Source organism: Mercenaria mercenaria, chromosome 14 (assembly GCF_021730395.1).
Source record: "Mercenaria mercenaria strain notata chromosome 14, MADL_Memer_1, whole genome shotgun sequence".
Lineage (NCBI taxonomy): Eukaryota > Metazoa > Mollusca > Bivalvia > Venerida > Veneridae > Mercenaria > Mercenaria mercenaria.
Window position 1 is genome coordinate 45,996,704 of NC_069374.1, and position 20,066 is coordinate 46,016,769.

General features: G+C 35.2%; 1 protein-coding gene across 13 annotated transcripts in view; it reads left to right on the forward strand.

Annotated features, from left to right (window-relative positions):
* LOC123527464 (rap1 GTPase-activating protein 1-like) overlaps nt 1–20,066 on the forward strand; it is a 183,582-nt gene that overhangs the window by 120,523 nt on the left and 42,993 nt on the right. For 12 of the 13 annotated variants that reach the window (XM_053523397.1, XM_053523394.1, XM_053523395.1 and 9 more), the window contains 3 exons: nt 12,479–12,569; nt 15,579–15,662; nt 17,487–17,570. In XM_053523397.1, coding sequence (XP_053379372.1) covers nt 12,479–12,569; nt 15,579–15,662; nt 17,487–17,570 — 259 coding nt within the window. The remainder of the gene's footprint in view (nt 1–12,478; nt 12,570–15,578; nt 15,663–17,486; nt 17,571–20,066) is intronic. The other variant, XM_053523396.1, reaches the window with a different exon arrangement.

A 20,066-nucleotide genomic window follows, 5' to 3' on the forward strand; every position in this document is an offset into this window, starting at 1 on the left:
TTAATTAGAAAAAGGATTGTTTGAAAAAAAATGTAGGTTAATAGTTCAACAGAATTTAATCAAAAGCTCATACAATTCCAGTAGTTTGATACAATTTTATGCTTTTTAATTCTCTACATTTTTTTTTGTAACCACCAGTTAAATCCTTAAATGCATTCACTTTATGGTTATGAAACACTATGTCTGTAGCCTATTAGTAAAGCATCCTCTTCGAGTATATTTGGGAGGTTGTAGGTTCGGTCCCTGTCCGAAGACTTTCCAAAGACTTGAAAAATGGTACCAGTAACTCTCTTGCTTGATGTTCAGCATTAAAAGGGAAACTGGCTCCGTCTTTTATACCCACATAGCAGCAGATTTCATCAGGAATAAAAAGTTCAGATAATTTGAGCTATTAATATAAGTTGTGGAACTTTTTTTTTCACAGTCAAGATTAAAATAAAACTAATTACCAATGTCCATGGCAGTGTAATGAAATGGATATATATATATATAAAGTCCTTTGAAATGGTCACTTCTTATGCATGAACAAGTTCTACCATTCTTCTACCTGGTACTTTAAAAAAAATTTCATTAATTATAATTGAAGTCTTAAATGTTTGCACTGTTTGCTTATTTTTCATCAACATTATGTTTCATTAACAGTGAAGTATATACTTGTACCATTCTCCCTGCTAGACATAGCCTGGGAATCCAGTCTGACAATTTCTAACTTTTTTCTACCTGCAAATTGACAGCCTGGGGAAACCTGTTTTCCGACCGCAGCGCCACCTATATTACACCCGAAATATGAGGGTGTTTATAAAGAACGATAACTTCTGAAAGCAATAATCCATGGCTAAAAATAGAAATGGAATTCTCCCGGAAAAGACAGATCGGAATCGTGTACTTCCGAAGGTTTCCGAACATTTCCGGGCCATAGACAAATACCAGTTTGTACCTCCCATAGCTTTTCCAGCAAGTTGTAACAACTTTTAATATGTCAGTATAAACTTAAATTTGCGTCATAGCTTTCAAGATATTATATTAATGCAGACCTAGTGATCTACGAAAATTGTCAAATTTTCGGCAGCATTGCCTCGTTTTTGCTTCAAACAAGCGCAAATATGATCACATGTTAATTAGGCTAATTATAGAAAATCGATAATCAGTGGTGACATGGAAACTCCTTCAGATTTCCCCTGGCATTGATAATATCAGAAACTCGATGAATGCCAATTAACACTGATTAGCGAAAATTAAGTGGGATCTTTAATGCATAGATATTAGGTATGGTTTCTTCTGACAAAGCACAACTATTATCAACGGCTTCCCAGGCTATGCTAGACAGTGTAGTGCGTAATTGTACCATTCACCCTGCTGGCTGACATTGATATCAGTGCTTGTCATTCTCCATGTTGGCTGACATTGAAGTCTGTACTTGTACCATTCTCCCTGCTAGCTGACAGTGTAGTGCGTAATTGTAACATTCTCCCTGCTTGCTGACATTTGATGTCAGTACTTCTCAATTTCTCCATGCTGGCTGACAGTGAAGTCTGTACTTGTACCATTCTCCATGCTGGCTTACACTTAAATCTGTACTTGTACCATTCCCTCTGCTAGCGTACCATTCACCCTGCTAGCTGACAGTACTTGTACCATTCTCTCTACTAGCTGACAGTGAAGTCTGTACTTGTAACTATTCTCTATGCTGGATGAAGTGAATTCTATACTTGTACCATTCTCCCTGCATGATGGAATCTGGCCAGTTCAAGAAAGGAACCAATATCTTGTGGTGATACAAGTTGTGTGCAAGTTTGGTTAGAATCAAATCATAAATGAAGCTTCTATTGTGCAGACAAGGTCAAAATAGCTAATTTTGGCCCTTCCAGGGGCCATAACTCTGGAACCAATAATGGGATCTGGCCAGTTCAAGAAAGGAACCGAGATCTTATGCTGACATTGATGTCAGTACTTCTCAATTTCTCCATGCTGGCTGACAGTGAAGTCTGTACTAGTACCATTCTTCATGCTGGCTTACATTTAAGTCTGTATTTGAACCATTCCCCCTGTTAGTGTACCATCCTCCCTGCTACCTCACAGTGAAGTTTGAACTTGTACCATTCTTTCTGCTGGCTGACAGCGAAGTCTGTACTTGTACCAATCTGACGCATCTGGCTGACATTGAAGTCTGTGCTTGTACTATTCTCCTTGATGGCTGACAGTGAAGTCTGTACTTGTACCATTCTCCTTGCTGGCTGACATTGAAGTCTGCATTTGTACCATTCTCCTTGCTAGCTGACAGTGAAGTCTGTACTTGTACCATTCTCCTTGCTAGCTGACAGTGAAGTCTGTACTTGTACCATTCTCCTTGCTGGCTGACAGTGAAGTCTGTACTTGTACCATTCTCCTTGCTACCTGACAGTGAAGTCTGTACTTGTACCATTCTCCTTTACCTGACAGTGAACTCTGTACTTGTAAGTCTGTACTTGTACCATTCTCCTTGCTAGCTGACAGTGATGTCTGTACTTGTACCATTCTCCTTGCTACCTGACTCCTTGCTACCTGACAATGAAGTCTGTACTTGTACCATTCTCCTTGCTAGCTGACAGTGAAGTCTGTACTTGTACCATTCTCCTTGCTACCTGACTCCTTGCTACCTGACAATGAAGTCTGTACTTGTACCATTCTCCTTGCTAGCTGACAGTGAAGTCTGTACTTGTACCATTCTCCTTGCTACCTGACATTGAAGTCTGTACTTGTACCATTCTCCTTGCTACCTGACAGTGAAGTCTGTACTTGTACCATTCTCCCTGCTGGCTGACAGTGAAGTCTGTACTTGTACCATTCTCCTTGCTAGCTGACAATGAAGTCTATACTTGTACCATTCTCCTTGCTAGCTGACAGTGAAGTCTGTACTTGTACCATTCTCCTTGCTAGCTGACAGTGAAGTCTGTACTTGTACCATTCTCCTTGCTACCTGACATTGAAGTCTGTACTTGTACCATTCTCCTTGCTGGCTGACAGTGAAGTCTGTACATGTAACATTCTCCCTGCTGGCTGACAGTGAAGAATGTACTTGTATCATTTTCCCTGCAAGCTGACAATGAAGTCTGGCAGTCATGTACTTGAACCATTCTCCCTGCTGGCTTATAGTGAAGTCTGTACTTGTACCATTCTCCCTGCTAGCTGATTGTGAAGTCTGTGCATGTACCATTCTCACAGGCTACTAGCCAGCAGTGAAGTCTATGCTTTTAGTAATCATTTCTATGTTGCCTGCTGTTTATTATTTTTGCCTGTTGGTGATTTTTCATTAATAATGCTTGCAGCATAGTGTTGCCAGTTGAATCACAGGGACAAAGTTTCTATTTTGTCTCTTACAAGAAAGAAGCTATACAGATCAATAGTTGCAGACAAATGATGGTGATTTATTTTCCCACTAATACAATTTTGTGTGACATATTTGTAGCAATCAGCAAAGAAAGAAAGTAGAAAATTGAATCAAAATATTATTTGTAAGCTATAGCATGCTGTATACCACAACAAAAGTCTTTAAAATGGCAGAAAATCCTTTATTAAATGTGCTTTTTTTTCATAAAAAATTTTTTTTAAAGATTTTTTTATGGAGGGTTTTAAATTTTTGAAGAAATGTCAATACCGGGGATTTTGAATGGGCCTTACTTAATTTACATTTTTGAAGGCATGGATATACCTAGGGTTTTAAATGGCCCTGATTGTATAAAATCTTACAAATTTTGAATCTATAAGCAAGCAATTTTTGATGTCATGAATACCAAGGTATTTAAATGAACTTTATATAATTACCTATTTTGTTAGAAAAAAAAAACCCTCTGTGATTTGAGGTTTACTCAGTGATCATAGTTAATGAGGGAACAGAAATATAAAAATTTAAATGTAAAGGTTGGTGCTTCAAGATGCTATGCTAAGCCTACTTGTAAAATGCTTCAGCGTCTGCCGAAAACTTTTCTAAATAAATATCAAGTGGCTCACTATGCCTACATCTAAACATTAGTACATTTTGAATGTGTATGATTCGGTTGTTTAAAAATTGAAAAAGTCCTGAATTTTGACGCATTAAACACAATGTTTAAAATGAAAAAGAAAATTCTAAAGGTACCCCACCCACTTTTCATCGATAATACAATATCTGATGCACTCTGTTTTTATTGAGAAAATACTAAGGATGAAAGAGCGTCAATTTAATGGTTGTGTAGCTTTCATGTCCATGTTCGTAAAATGCATCCTTTTAATTTTATGTTTTATGCACGTATTAAAAGATCTAATGAATCTGTTGCGTAATTTATTGTTGCTAATGTCGAATGTTATGCAGTAATTTTTGAGCTGCGCTATGAGAAAACCAACATAGTGCATTTACGACCAGCATGGATCCAGACCAGCCTAGGTGCCTGCACAGTCTGGTCAGGATCTATGCTGTTTGCTTTTATAGCCTATTGCAATTAAGAGAAACCGTTAGCGAACAGCGGATGCGCAAACTGGTCTGGATCCATGCCGGTCGCAAAGGCAGTATGTTGGTTTTCTTATGGCGCGGCTCATTTATGTCCTATATTATCTAGCATAGTTATTTTATTAAAATGTGTAATTAAGTGTTATAATGTCCAGAGGCATGTTATTTGACTTATTTGGTTGACTTTCGTGATAGTTTATTTATTATAATTAAAGGAAAGGTCACGGCCTCGAAATATGAAATATTTATTTACCTAAGGGCATTCTTAGTAATAGATACATACGTATTAATTTTATCAAAGGAAGGTCAATTTGCTTTTAGCAGTATGAATTCTTGCACTTGGATGTAAAAAATAACTGATAGATCATAATTGTTGATGTTAAAAGAGGTCAGTTTTACACTTGAAGAAATTCTGTTCAGGTATATTAATATCACAACCATTTGTTGAAACTTTTGAAGATTTTGCAATGATCTTATCTTTAAGTAAAGGTCATTTTGTAATATAAAACAAATTTAAAATGACTAATACTTGGGCAGGCCTTGATGAAAGGAATGCAATTTACAGCTGTTGCTGCACAGCTCCAATATCAAATTAGTTTTATACAGTGTAAATTTTGTGTATATTATGGAATGCAGGTAGGGACATAAGCCACTTGCTAGTTAATGTTTATAAAGTTTATGTGAAATAGATGTAAAATTAAAATGCTCATTTACTGACTTATCTTGTCTCTGCCTTACCCCCACCCCATTATACTGTGAAATCATTTTTATTCGCGTAGGACTTATTTTTCGTGTAATTCGCACTAGGACCGATGCGCGAATTTAAGTCTGCACTATTATTATTTTTGATTTTATTTTTTCATTTATAAATTGAAAATGTGCAAATTAAAGTCCCCGCGAGACAGTCCTTTTTCACGTTTGCGCAAAATTTCATGCCAGCGAATTTAAATGATTTCACAGTAATCAGTACTGTAAATCAAAAGGATACACAACATGTCTGACCCATGCCTGTCGAAAGTTGCAAGATTCAGATTCTGATCCTTCAAGTTAGCAAGCGGCAACTGGCAACTAGAAACTGGCATGTAGCAGTTTATAACAATCAACAAGTGGCAACTAGCAACTGGCATGTAGCAGTTAATTTAACAATCAGCAAGTGGCAACTAGAAACTGGCATGTAGCAGTTAACAAGTGGCAACTGGCAACTAGAAACTGGCATATAGCAGTTAATTTAACAATCAGCAAGTGGCAACTAGCAACTGGCAAGTAGCAATAGGCAACTGGCATGCCTCTACCCACAATTCATAGTGCATGACTTACAGCAGATAATGCTTGCACTACAGCATGATATGTTCTAAAGACATGATGGCATGTCCGAATCATTGCCAATGGCAGCCGTAGTTTCTGTTAACATGGTGATTTTGCTGTTATTGAATTTCCCCCAAGGAAACACACCAAAAAAATGCAAATGGCCAACAGCTTTCATGTGCTTATTTATGCAAAATAACTGTCGTTATTTTGCATTCTTTGGCATTTCTAGCAGCACTATGATGCACTAACTTGCATGTTTTCTTTTCCGATAGAAACAAGGACAGAACGTTAAAACTAAATGATGACTGGCTAAAAAAAGGCAACAGCAGAAAACAATCACCTTAGTTGTCAGATGATCGACGCTTTCATTGTTATAACTGCCGAAAAAATTTGATCGTGAAAAAAACTTTTAGCAAAATATTAGTCAGTACATGTATTACTACCATTGTTATTTAAACAAAATTTTGATTGACTTGGCCTTGGCTCTCTAAGGATTTTGCTAATCTGACACTTCATTGAATATAAACCTAAAAACAGTTAAAAAACGGAAATGGTAAACCACGAACAAGTCATCTGCCACAACTGTTACTTACAACGTAATTAGTCGGGCATGATCCTTCATACAATACATTGATTGTTTCACTTTTAAAATTAGCAACTGATGTACTTACATAACATTTTGTTTTCGATGTTAAAGTCCCACATAAAAAACAATAAAAACAGATACTTGATTGTTATTATTAATAAAGCTGAAACATAAGGAAATATTTTGAATGGTATTTTGAGCTTCTGATGAGATCATTCAGCTGATAAACAATTGTATTTAATAGATTATTATACTGATATTATTACTGCTGTATAAATATGTAGAACCCGCTCGCTTAGCTCAGTAGGTAGAGCGTCGGTCTACGGATCGCGGGGTCGCGAGTTCGATCCTCGGGTGGGGCGTGTGTTCTCCGTGACTATTTGATAAACGACATTTTGTCTGAAATCATTAGTCCTCCACCTCTGATTCATGTGGGGAAGTTGGCAGTTACTTGCGGAGAACAGGTTTGTACTGGTACAGAATCCAGGAACACTGGTTAGGTTAGCTGCCCGCCGTTACATAACTGAAATACTGTTGAAAAACGACGTTAAACCCAAAACAAAAACAAAAAAAAATTTAAAAAAATATAAATATGTAGTGATAAACTTGTATTCCTTATGTAATAACGTGGCATTATTGATGTGCTAGAGGCCTCATGTACCTAGTACATCGCCTTTATTCCAGAGTGATGTAAATTAGTCCATTTTTGGCAAAATTGAGATTTTAGTGTCTCTATGACATCTATATGATGGTGAATTTGTGGCGAGATCTGTAGAGCTGATATAAACAGGCTAAATTTTACTTCAACAAGGGTGTACCTGGTGTAAAGTCAACATCATTTCCCAAAACTATATCAGAAAGCTAGTTTATAATGGCATTGTGGAATTTAAGGCGACAAGAGGACAAAAACGATGTGCTACTGTAGTTTTGGTTTTCAATCGGGAGAGTAGATTTTATTTTTTATTTTTTGTTTCTTATTCCTGTATGAAAATACAAAAATATAGCCAAAATAAAAAAAAGGGAACACTTTTGAGTTTATGTGTACAATATGTATATAACTGGTATTTTGAAATAAAAATATGTATATCATATTTCAAAAAAAAAAAAAAATCTAAAAATATTTATCATTATTATTATTATTATTATTATTATTATTATTATTATACCAGATTTATATAGCGCCCTTTTCATGATTGCTATGTTTTAGAAAATAAAAATGGGGGGAGGTGGCATATTTTTTTTTTTTTGAGAAGCTTGGGAGGGGGAGGGGGGATGATAAACGGGCAATTAATTTATTATGGCCTTACATGCAAAAAAAAAAAAAAAAAAAAAAAAAAAACCAAAAAGGTAACTCTTTAACCTATATGTCAGTCTGCAAGTAGTGTTCTTTTGTAGAAGTAGCTCTGAGTTAACAGTAAGACAAATATTTAGATAGGTTAGATTTGCTGGTTGTCTGAGCTTATTAGACAGATTATGAAGTGTTTAATCAGAGGTGATGACAGGTCTACATTATAACTGGTCTACTGGGAGAAATTCTAGCTGCCCCAGTAACCACCTGTTCTAGTTATGTCTGATGCTGACACCAATTTAGAAAGTGATACTGCATCTGGATATATAGTATGGCTACTGACTAGATAATCTTTTTTTTTTTCCAGAAAAAAATAATTCTGTAAAAATTTCTGACTTCATCAGTCCTGGCTCTGATTATAGTATTTTGAGAAGACAAGGGACATAATTATACAAAATTTGAATAACCTCAGGAGTTATCTCCTTTGAACAAAACATACAGCCTGAACACAGACTGCTGGATATAGCATTTAATATGTGATACTGCATACGTCTGGTTTGTGATACTGCATACTTACTTTGTATATATGATACTGCATACGTCTGCTATGCATATTATAGTCTCCTGTTCTGAATGTGGTGAGTCTGACTTATACTTCAGACAACTTCCTCACTTGATTAATGTTCACCAAATTTTGTTCAAAAGTATTTTTAAATAGACCTAACACTAACATGTTAAGTTGATTGATATGTGATAGTTATTAAATTTCATGTATGTATAGGTAGCCTAAGGTCAAGGTCATGCAAGTGTAAAACCATAACATGAACCTGAGACACTTTACATGATGTATATTTTGGAAATTGTCAAAAATGCATATTAGAAATAGAGGGGAAATGTGTATTTTAAAATGTTTTCTTCTAAATTATTAAACTATACTTTGAAAAAAAAATTTGCAAAACTAATAAGTACATCATTCTGTCTCTTGCTGAAAAATAAAAATTGGTCAGATTAATTTCATTTCTAAAATTTTAAACATTGTGGACACTGGAGAGAGAGAGCAAGACCTATTTTTTGCTGCTAACACTGCCGTGGCTTTGAGAATCTTAAAAATATAGACTACATTCCATATTAAGATAAGGTATAGTTCTGTAGACGTAGGTCTGAAATATATCACAGCACATACAACAGTACAGACAAAAATCTTACGTTTAAAACAGTATGAATATTAAAGTGGTGATTTCCAACCAAATACCAAAAATAACTTCCAACCCGATAGATTATGCAGGTCTTATATATTGATAGAGTATTCTGTTTAAAATATCATAACATTCAATGAAGATTCTTGTTGTCTCAGTTAGTTAAAGAAGAATTATTAATGACAAAATATTTGTAGAATTTCGATATTTTTATAAAAAAAATTATTTTGGCAGAAGCATACCAGCATTTAAAAAGAAAAGTTTTTCAGCTGTAATTAAATGATTACAAAGTCAAAAATGTTTGTTACCTTGTGAAAAGATCAAACGTAGCTATAGTATTGTTAAATTAAGGCTAAGTATTGAAGTTTGTTGCATATTTAACAAGATTAAATTCATAATCTCGGCAATAAAATAAATTCCACAAGGATTATAAACATTATCGGAACAATAAAGAACTAAATCTACTAAAGCGATATCGAGTTTAAATAAATAGGAGATTGGCCGAGTGATTGACTTACAGTACAATTCATTTTGCTGTGAAAATACAAGGTAAATAAAGCGAAGTATATACTTGACTATGAAAACAATTGATCAATGCTGATAAAAAAAATCATAAAAACATCAAAACGTCTGAAAACTGGCCACAGCCGACCACCCACCTCCCTTTGCCATGGGATTTTATAATATTTATTTTTATTTTAGATAACCTTTTAAATAAACAAAAATCATATCCCCTGTAACATTTTTTTATGTTACAGGGGACATCACTGAAAATTATAAAGATGGAAATTATAGTATACCATATATTTGAATTTAAATATTTTTAGGTTTAAATAATCAAAGTATGAAATTGCAGTCTAAAATTGAAAATTAATATTTATAAATAATAATTCATATTAAATTTTACAAATTTTCAAAAATCTTGTTCATATTTTAAAATAAACTCAATATAATATATAACTTTGATTAGGGACTTAAATGTTATAGTAGAATTTAAGAAGGGAATGAGATGGTATAATTTACACAAATTCTATAAATTGTCAGTATAACTTTTGTTACTTGACTGGTCTCCATTTCAACACCATCTTTTGTCAAAACTTGAAAAAATTATAAGTTCTAAAAGTTTCTGATTTTAGATATTTATAATTTGAGCTGTGCCGTGAGAAAACTAACATACTAGTGGCTTTGCGACCAGCATGGATCCAGACCAGCCTGCACATCCGCGCAGTCTTGTCAGGATCCATGCTGTTCGCTAACGGTTTCTCTAATTGCAATAGACTTTGAAAGTGAACAGCATGGATCCTGACCAGACTGCGCAGATGCGCAGGCTGGTCTGGATCCATGCTGGTCGCAAAGCCACTATGTTGGTTTTCTCATGGTGTGACTCATTTTATTTTGTTGATCAGCTGAATGCCCCTTTAATGAGTTGAGCAGATTTCTAATTCAGTCATTTTGTAGGGTGTTTTAAGCTTTTTGACGGCCATGCATGTTTAGGTGGTGATGCTCTTAATTAATGAAGTAGGCAGTAACCAGCCACTTATCAATGTCACTTCAAAAGATGTGAAAATTCACAGCTAAGTTTTGTGTTAATCATTGTTGAATCTGCAGTGGATTAAAGTTAAATATTTCCGTAGAATTTAATAACTGGAATATATGTGATGCTGGATTAAATCTTATAAATTTTGCTTTGGTATGTTGAATGATAATTAAGTTTTTTTATATGTTATCTATTTTCACATATAAAAAATACAGCATATATCTAACTCAATCTCTCACCATCAGGTTCAGACATTACTTTCTTGCTGTTTTGTTTTGTTGAAAATAATCTGATGGAATTTCCTTGTTTAACATTTTCTACCTGTTCTTCATGAAACTTTGTCAAAATGTTTTGTCTTTTTGAATCTAGGTCAGGTTTAAACTTGATTATCCCAGGTCAGAAATGAGGTCACTGGGTCAGATCATTGAAAACTGCCCGCATGTAGCAGCCGAGAGACCAGTTTGTTTACTAGATATTTTTGAAGTATTGGTAGAATGTTTGTTTGAAATGTAGGTCAAGTTTGTAAATGGGTCATTTTTGTTTAAAAACAAAGACATTAGGTTAATTTTTTATGATTCCAGGTGCATAAATTCTACCCGATCTTCATAAAAACCATGTCAGAATGTTTGTCTTTTGTCAAAGCTAGATGACTTACAAAACTGGGTCATCTAGGCTTACAAAGTAGGTCACCAGGTCAAATCGTAGTGAAAAAACTTATTAAACACATACCAGAGGCCATATTTTCTCACTGATCTCCATGAAAATTGGTCAGATTTGTTTTTGTAAAATATATGTCAAGTTTAACAATCTTTCATTAAATTTTTGGGGTTAAAAAACGAGATCACATGCTGTCTTGCCATTTATTTTAGAAGTAAGTCATTTGCAGTGGATTTAGATCATAATGTTAATGCATGACTATGTTGATTATTTGCTGGTGATTTTTCAGTTCAAGTGCACTTTTCAACAAGATGGATCACCGACATGTACTAAAGTCAATTAGTGCTAGCTTTTATAGTCTATATAAAGATAATTACAAGTTGAAATGAAGTGATCACTTAAGTTTAGTTGATTGTAGTGTCAATGATGATAATTATATTGGTGGATATAAATATAGACAACTGTTAAAATGGGACAAATTTGTAATGTTGATACTACCACAATGTCATATGTCTGGAATAATCGTGATATCACACAAGTAGAATCTAAATATATTGCATATACTATGTATCTAAAAGCTTTTACTCGGAGAATACAACTGTTTGTGCGAATAAATGGTTCTCTTAAGATTGTCTTTAATTATCGGCTGTCCAGTAAATCTGAGTACATCCGAGCACATCTGTCGTAGAATAGCAGGATTTCCTATTACCTTAAATCAACTACAGGGTTGTAATAGGCTGTCTTAGAGAAAAGTGCTGAGCCGTCACTTCGAAACTTCTCTGTTAGAATTTCCTGGTCTTGTCTGGTAAGAAAACTTTTAAGGATGAAAACATATAACATTGCGGTATAGTGTTGTCTCACAGAATATATTATACAAGATACAAGTCTGTATTTGTAGTTGGGTGTCAACATTACAACATTAGTTATGAATAGCTATTGGCCACTTAAATGTATAGCAGAATTATGTGGTTCAACATTTACAGTAAAGTGTCATTTAGCCCTGCTTCACTGTGCTCTCCTCCTAAAAGGTGGAAAGTGAACATTTTATGATTTTAACGATTGTGGTCATTTTGGAACAATTTCTGGCAGACAACAGAAACTGTTGTATGTTATGACATTTCGAATCAGTTAAAAGCGGGTGTTCATTTTCTTTAAAATGAATGTAATCTTGAATTGTTTAAACTTCCTGGTTATGGTTTTGCCGCTTTTAATGAAATGCCAAGATTGATTAAAGTACCTAAAATTAGCCAGAAATGTTTCTTCCTCTTAGGCGTTTCCTTAATTTGCATTAGAAAATTGGAATAAGAGTGAAAGTAACCTGAAATTATGTTTCTTTTTTTAGAAAATCATTTATAATAATGATAATTACGTGGTAATAAGCTGGAAAATTATATGACTTGTAGTCGTAGGTGTGCTGGTCTCAATTCGATATTTCTCATTACAGAAAACAGAACATGGATGGCCAGTTGTACTGTGAATCTCACTTTCCACCCACGGCAAAAGGAAAAATGGAGGAGAAAGTTCGAAAACCTACGGTAAGATTCTTAATGCGTTAAAAGCATACTTCACTGGCAAAATCACATCTACATTGGTAAGCATTATATCTTTTTTTTTCCAACTTAATTAAACACCAGTCCTGTGGTAAGTAAAATATTGCTTTCCAAGAAATGGCGGAGAATGAAGTAATATAACCCGCATTAGATCAAAATCTTTCTTTTCATGTACACAAGAGGGGAAAACAGTTTTGTGTAAGATTGATGTAAATCGGCAGTAGTAAAATCGTGCTTACTTGTACATTAAATGTGGTCAGTTGCGCTTGACCATTTTTCAGTTTTCATATATTCTGCTAGAGATTTATTCTCTCTTACCAATATTATATGGAAGGCAAAAATTGTATTTAGGGAATGTTATGATTAATAATTGCCTCTCATAATGAAAGGTAAAAATACAGTAAAAATTAATGCTGTTACAAGCTTTTGGTAAAGACAGTCTCAGCTCAGACTGTTATGGATAACAAAAGAGGAAAAGGCAAATCTGTGGTTAGCAAAATGGTAAGCATATGAATTTGTAAGCAAAATGCTAGTACAATACTCATATTGTAAGCAAAATGCTAGTACGAATATTGATTCTACTCATATTGTAAGCAAAATGCTAGTACGAATATTGATTCCACTCATATTGGAAGCAAAATGCTAGTACGAATATTGATTCCACTCGTATTGTAAACAAAATGCTAGTACGAATATTGATTCCACTCGTATTGTAAACAAAATGCTAGTACGAATATTGATTCCACTCGTATTGGAAGCAAAATGCTAGTACGAATATTGATTCCACTCGTATTGGAAGCAAAATGCTGGTACGAATATTATGATTCCACTCATATTGTAAACAAAATGCTAGTACGAATATTGATTCCACTCATATTAAGCAAAATGCTACCAAAATTGGTTTAGCTTATACTGTAAGCAATACTTTGCATAAAATTATAAAACCTGCAGTTAGGGAAGTTCCTGTTTTTGAATGGGAAAAAACGAAAATGAGAGATATCATAAGGAAAAAGTGGAACATAGAAAAACAACAGGTGGTACATAAGACATCACTGTCCACTCATTTAGTTGGAAAAAGGTAAGTATATTTATTTAGGAAATTTTAAAATCACAATTAATACTGTAGAAACATTACTTTGCAGTCCTAAAGTGAAATTATGTATTTTATTCACAGAAGCAAATGTTTGACTTATTTATATGTCATGATTAACTATGACGTAAGTACTCGGCAGGGTAACAAAATCTGTCAAAAACAGTAGGTCAGGGATTGACTGTCAGTCTTTGGCGACTGATGTTGCATTTTGCTCAAGTAAAGGCTAACTGTTACTTTTGCTTATAACTGATGAAGTATGTTCTCATTGATTTAATTTACTGTTGGATTTAATATTTGAACATCTGGTAAGTGTCTTAAACAGTACATTTTCAGCTTATTAAAGTTTTCACTTTTTCATAAAGGGACATAACTCAAGATTTATGGTGAAATATTACAGGAATTGAGAATGTTGTTAAATAACTATGAATAAAAAGTAAAAATTAGAGGTTAAGGATAGCAAAAAATAATGCAAAGAAGTTTTACAGGACCATATCAATAACAAGAGCTGTCGGAGGACAGCAACGCTCGACTATTTAACAGCCTTGTCGCTTGAATGAATAAGAAAGTCGAAAAAGGGGCATAATTTAGTAAAAATGTAAAATAGGGTTATGGAACCTGCATAGTGCTTATCAGCTCATGACAGTGGACAAGTATATGAAGTTTCAATCCATTCCCATTAGTGGGTACTGAGATACCAGCTTAAATATAAGAATTTAACCCAAAAACTCCTAAGTTCAAAAAGGGGCATAATTTTGTAAAATGCAAAGTTGAGTTATTGACCCTTTGCACTGCATGTCATATCATGACAGTGAACTAGTGTGTGAAGTTTCAATCCTTTCCCATTAGTAGATACTGAGATACCAGCTTACATACAAAAACTTAACCAAAAATTTCTATGCTGAAAAAGGGGCATAATTTTGTAAAAAAGCAAAATAAAGTTATGGGACCTGCTTTGTGCATGTCAGATCATGACAGTGAACAAGTGTGTGAAGTTTCAATCCATTCCCATTAGTGAGTACTGAGATACCAGCTTACATACAAAACTTTAACCAAAAAATTCTAAGTCGAAAAAGGGGCATAACTTTGTAAAAAAGCAAAATAGAGTTATGGAACCTGTGCAATGTAAGTCAGTTTATCACAGTAAATAAGTGTGTGAAGTTTCAATCCATTCCCACAAGTGGTTACTGAGATACCAGCTTACATACAAAACCTTAACCAAAATTTTTAAGTCAAAAAAGGGGCATAATTTTGTAAAAAAGCAAAACAGAGTTATGGAACCTGTGCAATGTAAGTCAGTTTATCACAGTGAATAAGTGTGTAAAGTTTCAATCCATTCCCACAAGTGGTTGCTGAGATACCAGCTTACATACAAAAACTTAACCAAATCGGGACGCGGACGCCGACGCATGGGCGAGTCCAATAGCTCTACTATTCTATGAATAGTCGAGCTAAAAACCATTCTCTTGTTGATTGATTGATTATTTTGGGTCTAACTCAGTTTTCTTTATACAGTACAAACTTTTTCTCTGCAAGTAACTGCCAACTTCCCCATGTGAATCTGAGGTGGAGGACAAATTATTTCAGACACAATATCTCCTATCAAATCTTTGTGGAGAACATACGCAGGGACCGGAGATGGAACTCTGATGATGACCCCGCAATCCATAGATCTGAACACTCCTGATTGAGCTATGATTGCCATGTTTCAAAATCTTGTCTTATTCTGAGAATACAATTATTCTTACATTAAATCGTATTAGCAACAGAATTTGTTTTTCTGTGACATTATCAGAGGTATCAGTGCGTAAGTCTCTGTTTTCTGAGAGAATGCCTGGTATAACTTGTTTTATGATTGGATTAAAGGCTATTTTAGTATATATGGGATGATTTTTCTTCGACAGGGTCCAGACTTCATTGACTTGATAATCCGTCTCCAAGACAACCGAATAGAAGACCAACGCTGTGATATTTCTTCATTTTCGAAGGTGAGATGTCGGAGAATTGATTCTCAGTAAAAGCCTGCTGCAAGCAGTAGTTTGTGATCAAAAGTTTTATAAAGCTGAGTTGAATTTGGGGACCAGTCTTGAAAGTCTAGCATCTGATTGGCTGTTTTTGAATACATTTTTGAAAAATTGACCTATGGCAAAGTAGCTTTCTCAGACTGGTTCCCCAACTCTGTTATATGACCTTGAACCTTGGTTATTGCTCTAGTGCTAAACATTACTATTGAAATGGGCTGAAATGGTGCATGGCCAAATATAGCATTTGCTGTAAGTGAGTGTGTTCTCCTTATAGTGTGGTGACATCTGAAAAAAAAGACACGCAGGTTCAGTAGGAGTAAGAGTCATTCTAGAACATTGCATTTTGAACTTTTCAGCTGTAAACTTTCCAGATAGACATATAAAACCTAAATATGGAAGTTAAAATGCGGAGATTTATATGTGAGCACTCAACACATTTGTTCTTCCAGATAGTTTTTTTTAAACTGGCTGTTTATATCATACTTTAGAATTCTACATTGTATTTTCAAACAAAAACATCTTGGAATTTCAACCTATGTATTGTTCTGTTACTGTACACTTATTAACGTTTAGCCTGCTGGGGGCAAGTAATTCTGCCTTTTCGACCAGTGCAGACCAAGACCAGCCTGCACGTCCGTCTGTACTGTTTGCTATTCAGTCAGTAAATTTTCAGTGAACACCCCTTTGCATAATAAATGGTATTGCTTAAATTGGATGATGGACCAGTCCATTGTAGAAATGTAGCAGGCTAAAGGTTAATTTGTTTACTGTTATTACTTTTCCCTACCAGGAAAAAGTACAGACTGATCTATTTCGTTTCTAATAGAGAAGTTATTTCAATTAACCCTTAGCCTGCTGCAGCGAATTTAACAGCCTTTGCAAACAGCTTGGAACCAGATCAGACGCCGATTAAATCGGCGTCTGATCAGGTTCCAAGCTGTTTGCTACTCTGACAATATTTCTTCCAATTTTGGAGCAAATTGAATGAACTTAACAATTTTAGCAGACGACATTTCCAGCAGACGACAATTTACCTAGCATGCTAAAGGTTAATGTACGGTGGTGTGGGAGTAGAAAGTCTGTGTATATTTAGAAATATAATGAGCATTTTCTAGAATGATCATAACAACATTGTATTAATTGAATGTCACAAGACAAATTTGTATTCAAGGCTTTTTCTCCATTAAGGTTCACCATATTTTGTTTGTAGCAGAGAAGTTGTTTCACTCAATGTACGGGGGTGTGGGAGTTGAAAGTCAGTATATATATTTAGAAATATAATGAGCATTTTCTAGAATGACCATGTCGACATTGTAGTAATTTAACGCCACAAGACAGATTTGTATTCAGGGGCTTTTTCTCCATTAAGGCTTGCCAGTTTCCATGATAGTTATGTTCTGGATTTTTATTTTTTAAGAAGAAATCATAAATGTTCCAGAATATAATATAAAACAATTTTAAGGTGCACCAACAAAAGGGATAGTGAAAATCTGTGTGCCTTTCCTCCAGTTTATTAGCATGTGATAACATTGATGGCAATTAATATGTTTTTTGTTTTTGTTTTGTTTTTTTTTGCATATTCAGGGTGTGTAAGTGGTCTTCTTTGCATATTAAGGGACTCTTGCAAGTTGTGTCATTTTGCTTGTTCCAGGGGTTGCCAATCATAATTTTTGTATATTTATGGTGTTGCTAATTACCATTTTTGCATATTCAGGGTGTTGACAACTAATATCTTTTTTTACATAATCAGAATGTTGCCAGTTATCTTTTTTGCTTTTACATATTCAGGGCCCTGATTTCTATGATATGCTTTTGAAGTATCAAAGCAGACGTTACGAAGATCAGCGGTGTTCGTTACCACTTGCGCTACAGGTCTGAACACCCCACCCAAGTGGTGATGTTATGACTGTTTTTGTTTTTTCTCTAATCCTCGCCCACATGGTGACGTTGTGATCAGTTTATTTTAAACCTTTCAGCGTAGTGATTTTGTGTTGACTTTTTCTTACCCCACCTGCACTGTGCTGTTGTGTTTAGTGTTGTATTCAAAATACCCCCACCCACATGTTGCTGTACTGATTTTCACATGATATGAGTGAATGGTGATATAGGGCTTTGTCCTGAACATATAAACTATATACAGTAATGCTGTTACTGATTCTTGTTGTGAACACTCTACAACATTATTTTACATTTTATATAGTTCATCTTTATTCATAACTTGAACATGTCCAAAACATTGTGGATTGATACCAGATTTACTTCAAAAATGGTTACATTTTACTCGGACTTTATCATAGACTCCTGTGTAAAATCTCAAACTTCAAATTAAAACCAAAATCATAAATTCAAATAAAACTTAAACAAAACTCCTCTAGGGCATGTGTGGTCAAAAGTCTGGATTTGATTTCTGAAATTGTGTGATATTTATTTTTTAATCCCCCGCCGTGGCGGAGGGATTATAGGAATGGTCCGTCCGTCCTTCCGTCAGTGCGTCCTTCCGTCCGTAACAAAATCGTGTCTGGTCCATATCTCCGAAACCCCTTGAAGGATTTTCATGAAACTTGGGTCAAATGATCACCTCATCAAGACGATGTGCAAAACCCATGAGTCAGCCTTGTCGGTTCAAGGTCAAGGTCACAACTCTAAGGTCAAAGGTTTGAGCCAGCCATTTTGTGTTCGCTCTATATCTCATAAACCCCTTGAAGGAATTTTATAAAACTTGGGTCAAATGATCACCTCATCAAGACGATGTGCAGAACCCATGAGTCAGCCATGCCGGCTCAAGGTCAAGGTCACAACTTAGGGTCAAAGGTTTTGAGCCTTCCATTTTGTGTCCGCTCTATATCTTCTAAACTCCTTGAAGGATTTTCATGAAACTTGGGTCAAATGATCACCTCATCAAGACGATGTGCAGAACCCATGAGTCAGTCATGCCGGCTCAAGGTCAAGGTCACAACTTAGGTTCAAAGGTTTGAGCCTTCCATTTTGTGTCCGCTCTATATCTCCTAAACTCCTTGAAGGATTTTCATCAAACTTGGGTCAAACGATCACCTCATCAAGGCGATGTGCAGAACTTATGAGTCAGCCATGTCAGCTCAAGGTCAAGGTCACAACTGAAGGTCAAAGGTTTGAGCCTTCCATTTCGTGTCCACTCTATATCTCCTAAACCCCTTGAAGGAATTTTATAAAACTTGGGTAAAATGATTACCTCATCAAAACGATGTGCAGAAATTATGAGTCAACCATGCCAGCTCAAGGTCAAGGTCACAACTAAGGGTCGAAGGTTTGAGCCTTCCATTTTGTGTCCACTCTGTATCTCCTAAACCCCTTGAAGGATTTTCATCAAACTTGGGTCAAATGATCACCTCATCAAGAACTCATGAGTCAGCCATGTCAACTCAAGGTCAAGGTCACAACTGAAGGTCAAAGGTTTCAGCTCTGTATCTCCTAAACCCCTTGAAGGATTTTCATGAAACTTGGGTCAAATAATCACCTCATCAAGATGTTGTGCAGAATTCATGAGTCAGCCATGTCAGTTCAAGGTCAAGGTCACAGCTAAAATCAAAGGTTTACCCTTTCACTATCCATAGCAGTGGCAGGGGATTTAGCTGTCTTTCAGACTGCCTTGTTATGTCTTTATAATGTTCATTGTAAAATTCTTCATTTTACCCAAGCGGAAACTCAGAAATTCAGCTCTCTGATTGGTCAGTATAAATTCTTGATGTCAGGTTAAAATTGCAAATTGGTCTATTTTTGATTCCTGCTCAGAAAAACACACACACACACACAGTGCTGTAGATATATTAACTGAACAATCTGTAATGTTTTTCTTAACTCCTAAAGCCATAACTCTATGGTGCTTTTTTTTTCTTAAGTCGTAATGCTAAAATTCTGTGGTACATTGTATTCATTATTAACTTCTAACACCATATCTGCACACTACTGTAACATTGTGTTTTTTGGTATTATTTGTTTTCAACACTTAATTTTGAACACCCCACCCACCAGGTATACTGTTATACTGTTGTAGTTTATTTTCAGTTTTGAAAACCTCACCTCTCTTTATATAAATGTACTATTTAATTCTTAATATTTTATTTATTTATTGTACCCCCCGACAACAAAGTTGTAAGGGGGGGTATACTGGTTTCAGGTTGTCTGTCTGTCTGTCTGTCCGTCCGTCCGTCCGTCCGTCTGTCTGTCTGTCTGTCTGTCTGTCTGTCCGTAGATGCAATCTTGTGCGCACCATCTCTCCTTATCCCCTTGACAGAATTTAATGAAACTTCACACAAGTGATCAGTACCAGCAGTAGTTGTACATGGGGCATGTTAGGTTATTTTAGAAAAAAAATTTGCAGAGTTGTGGGAC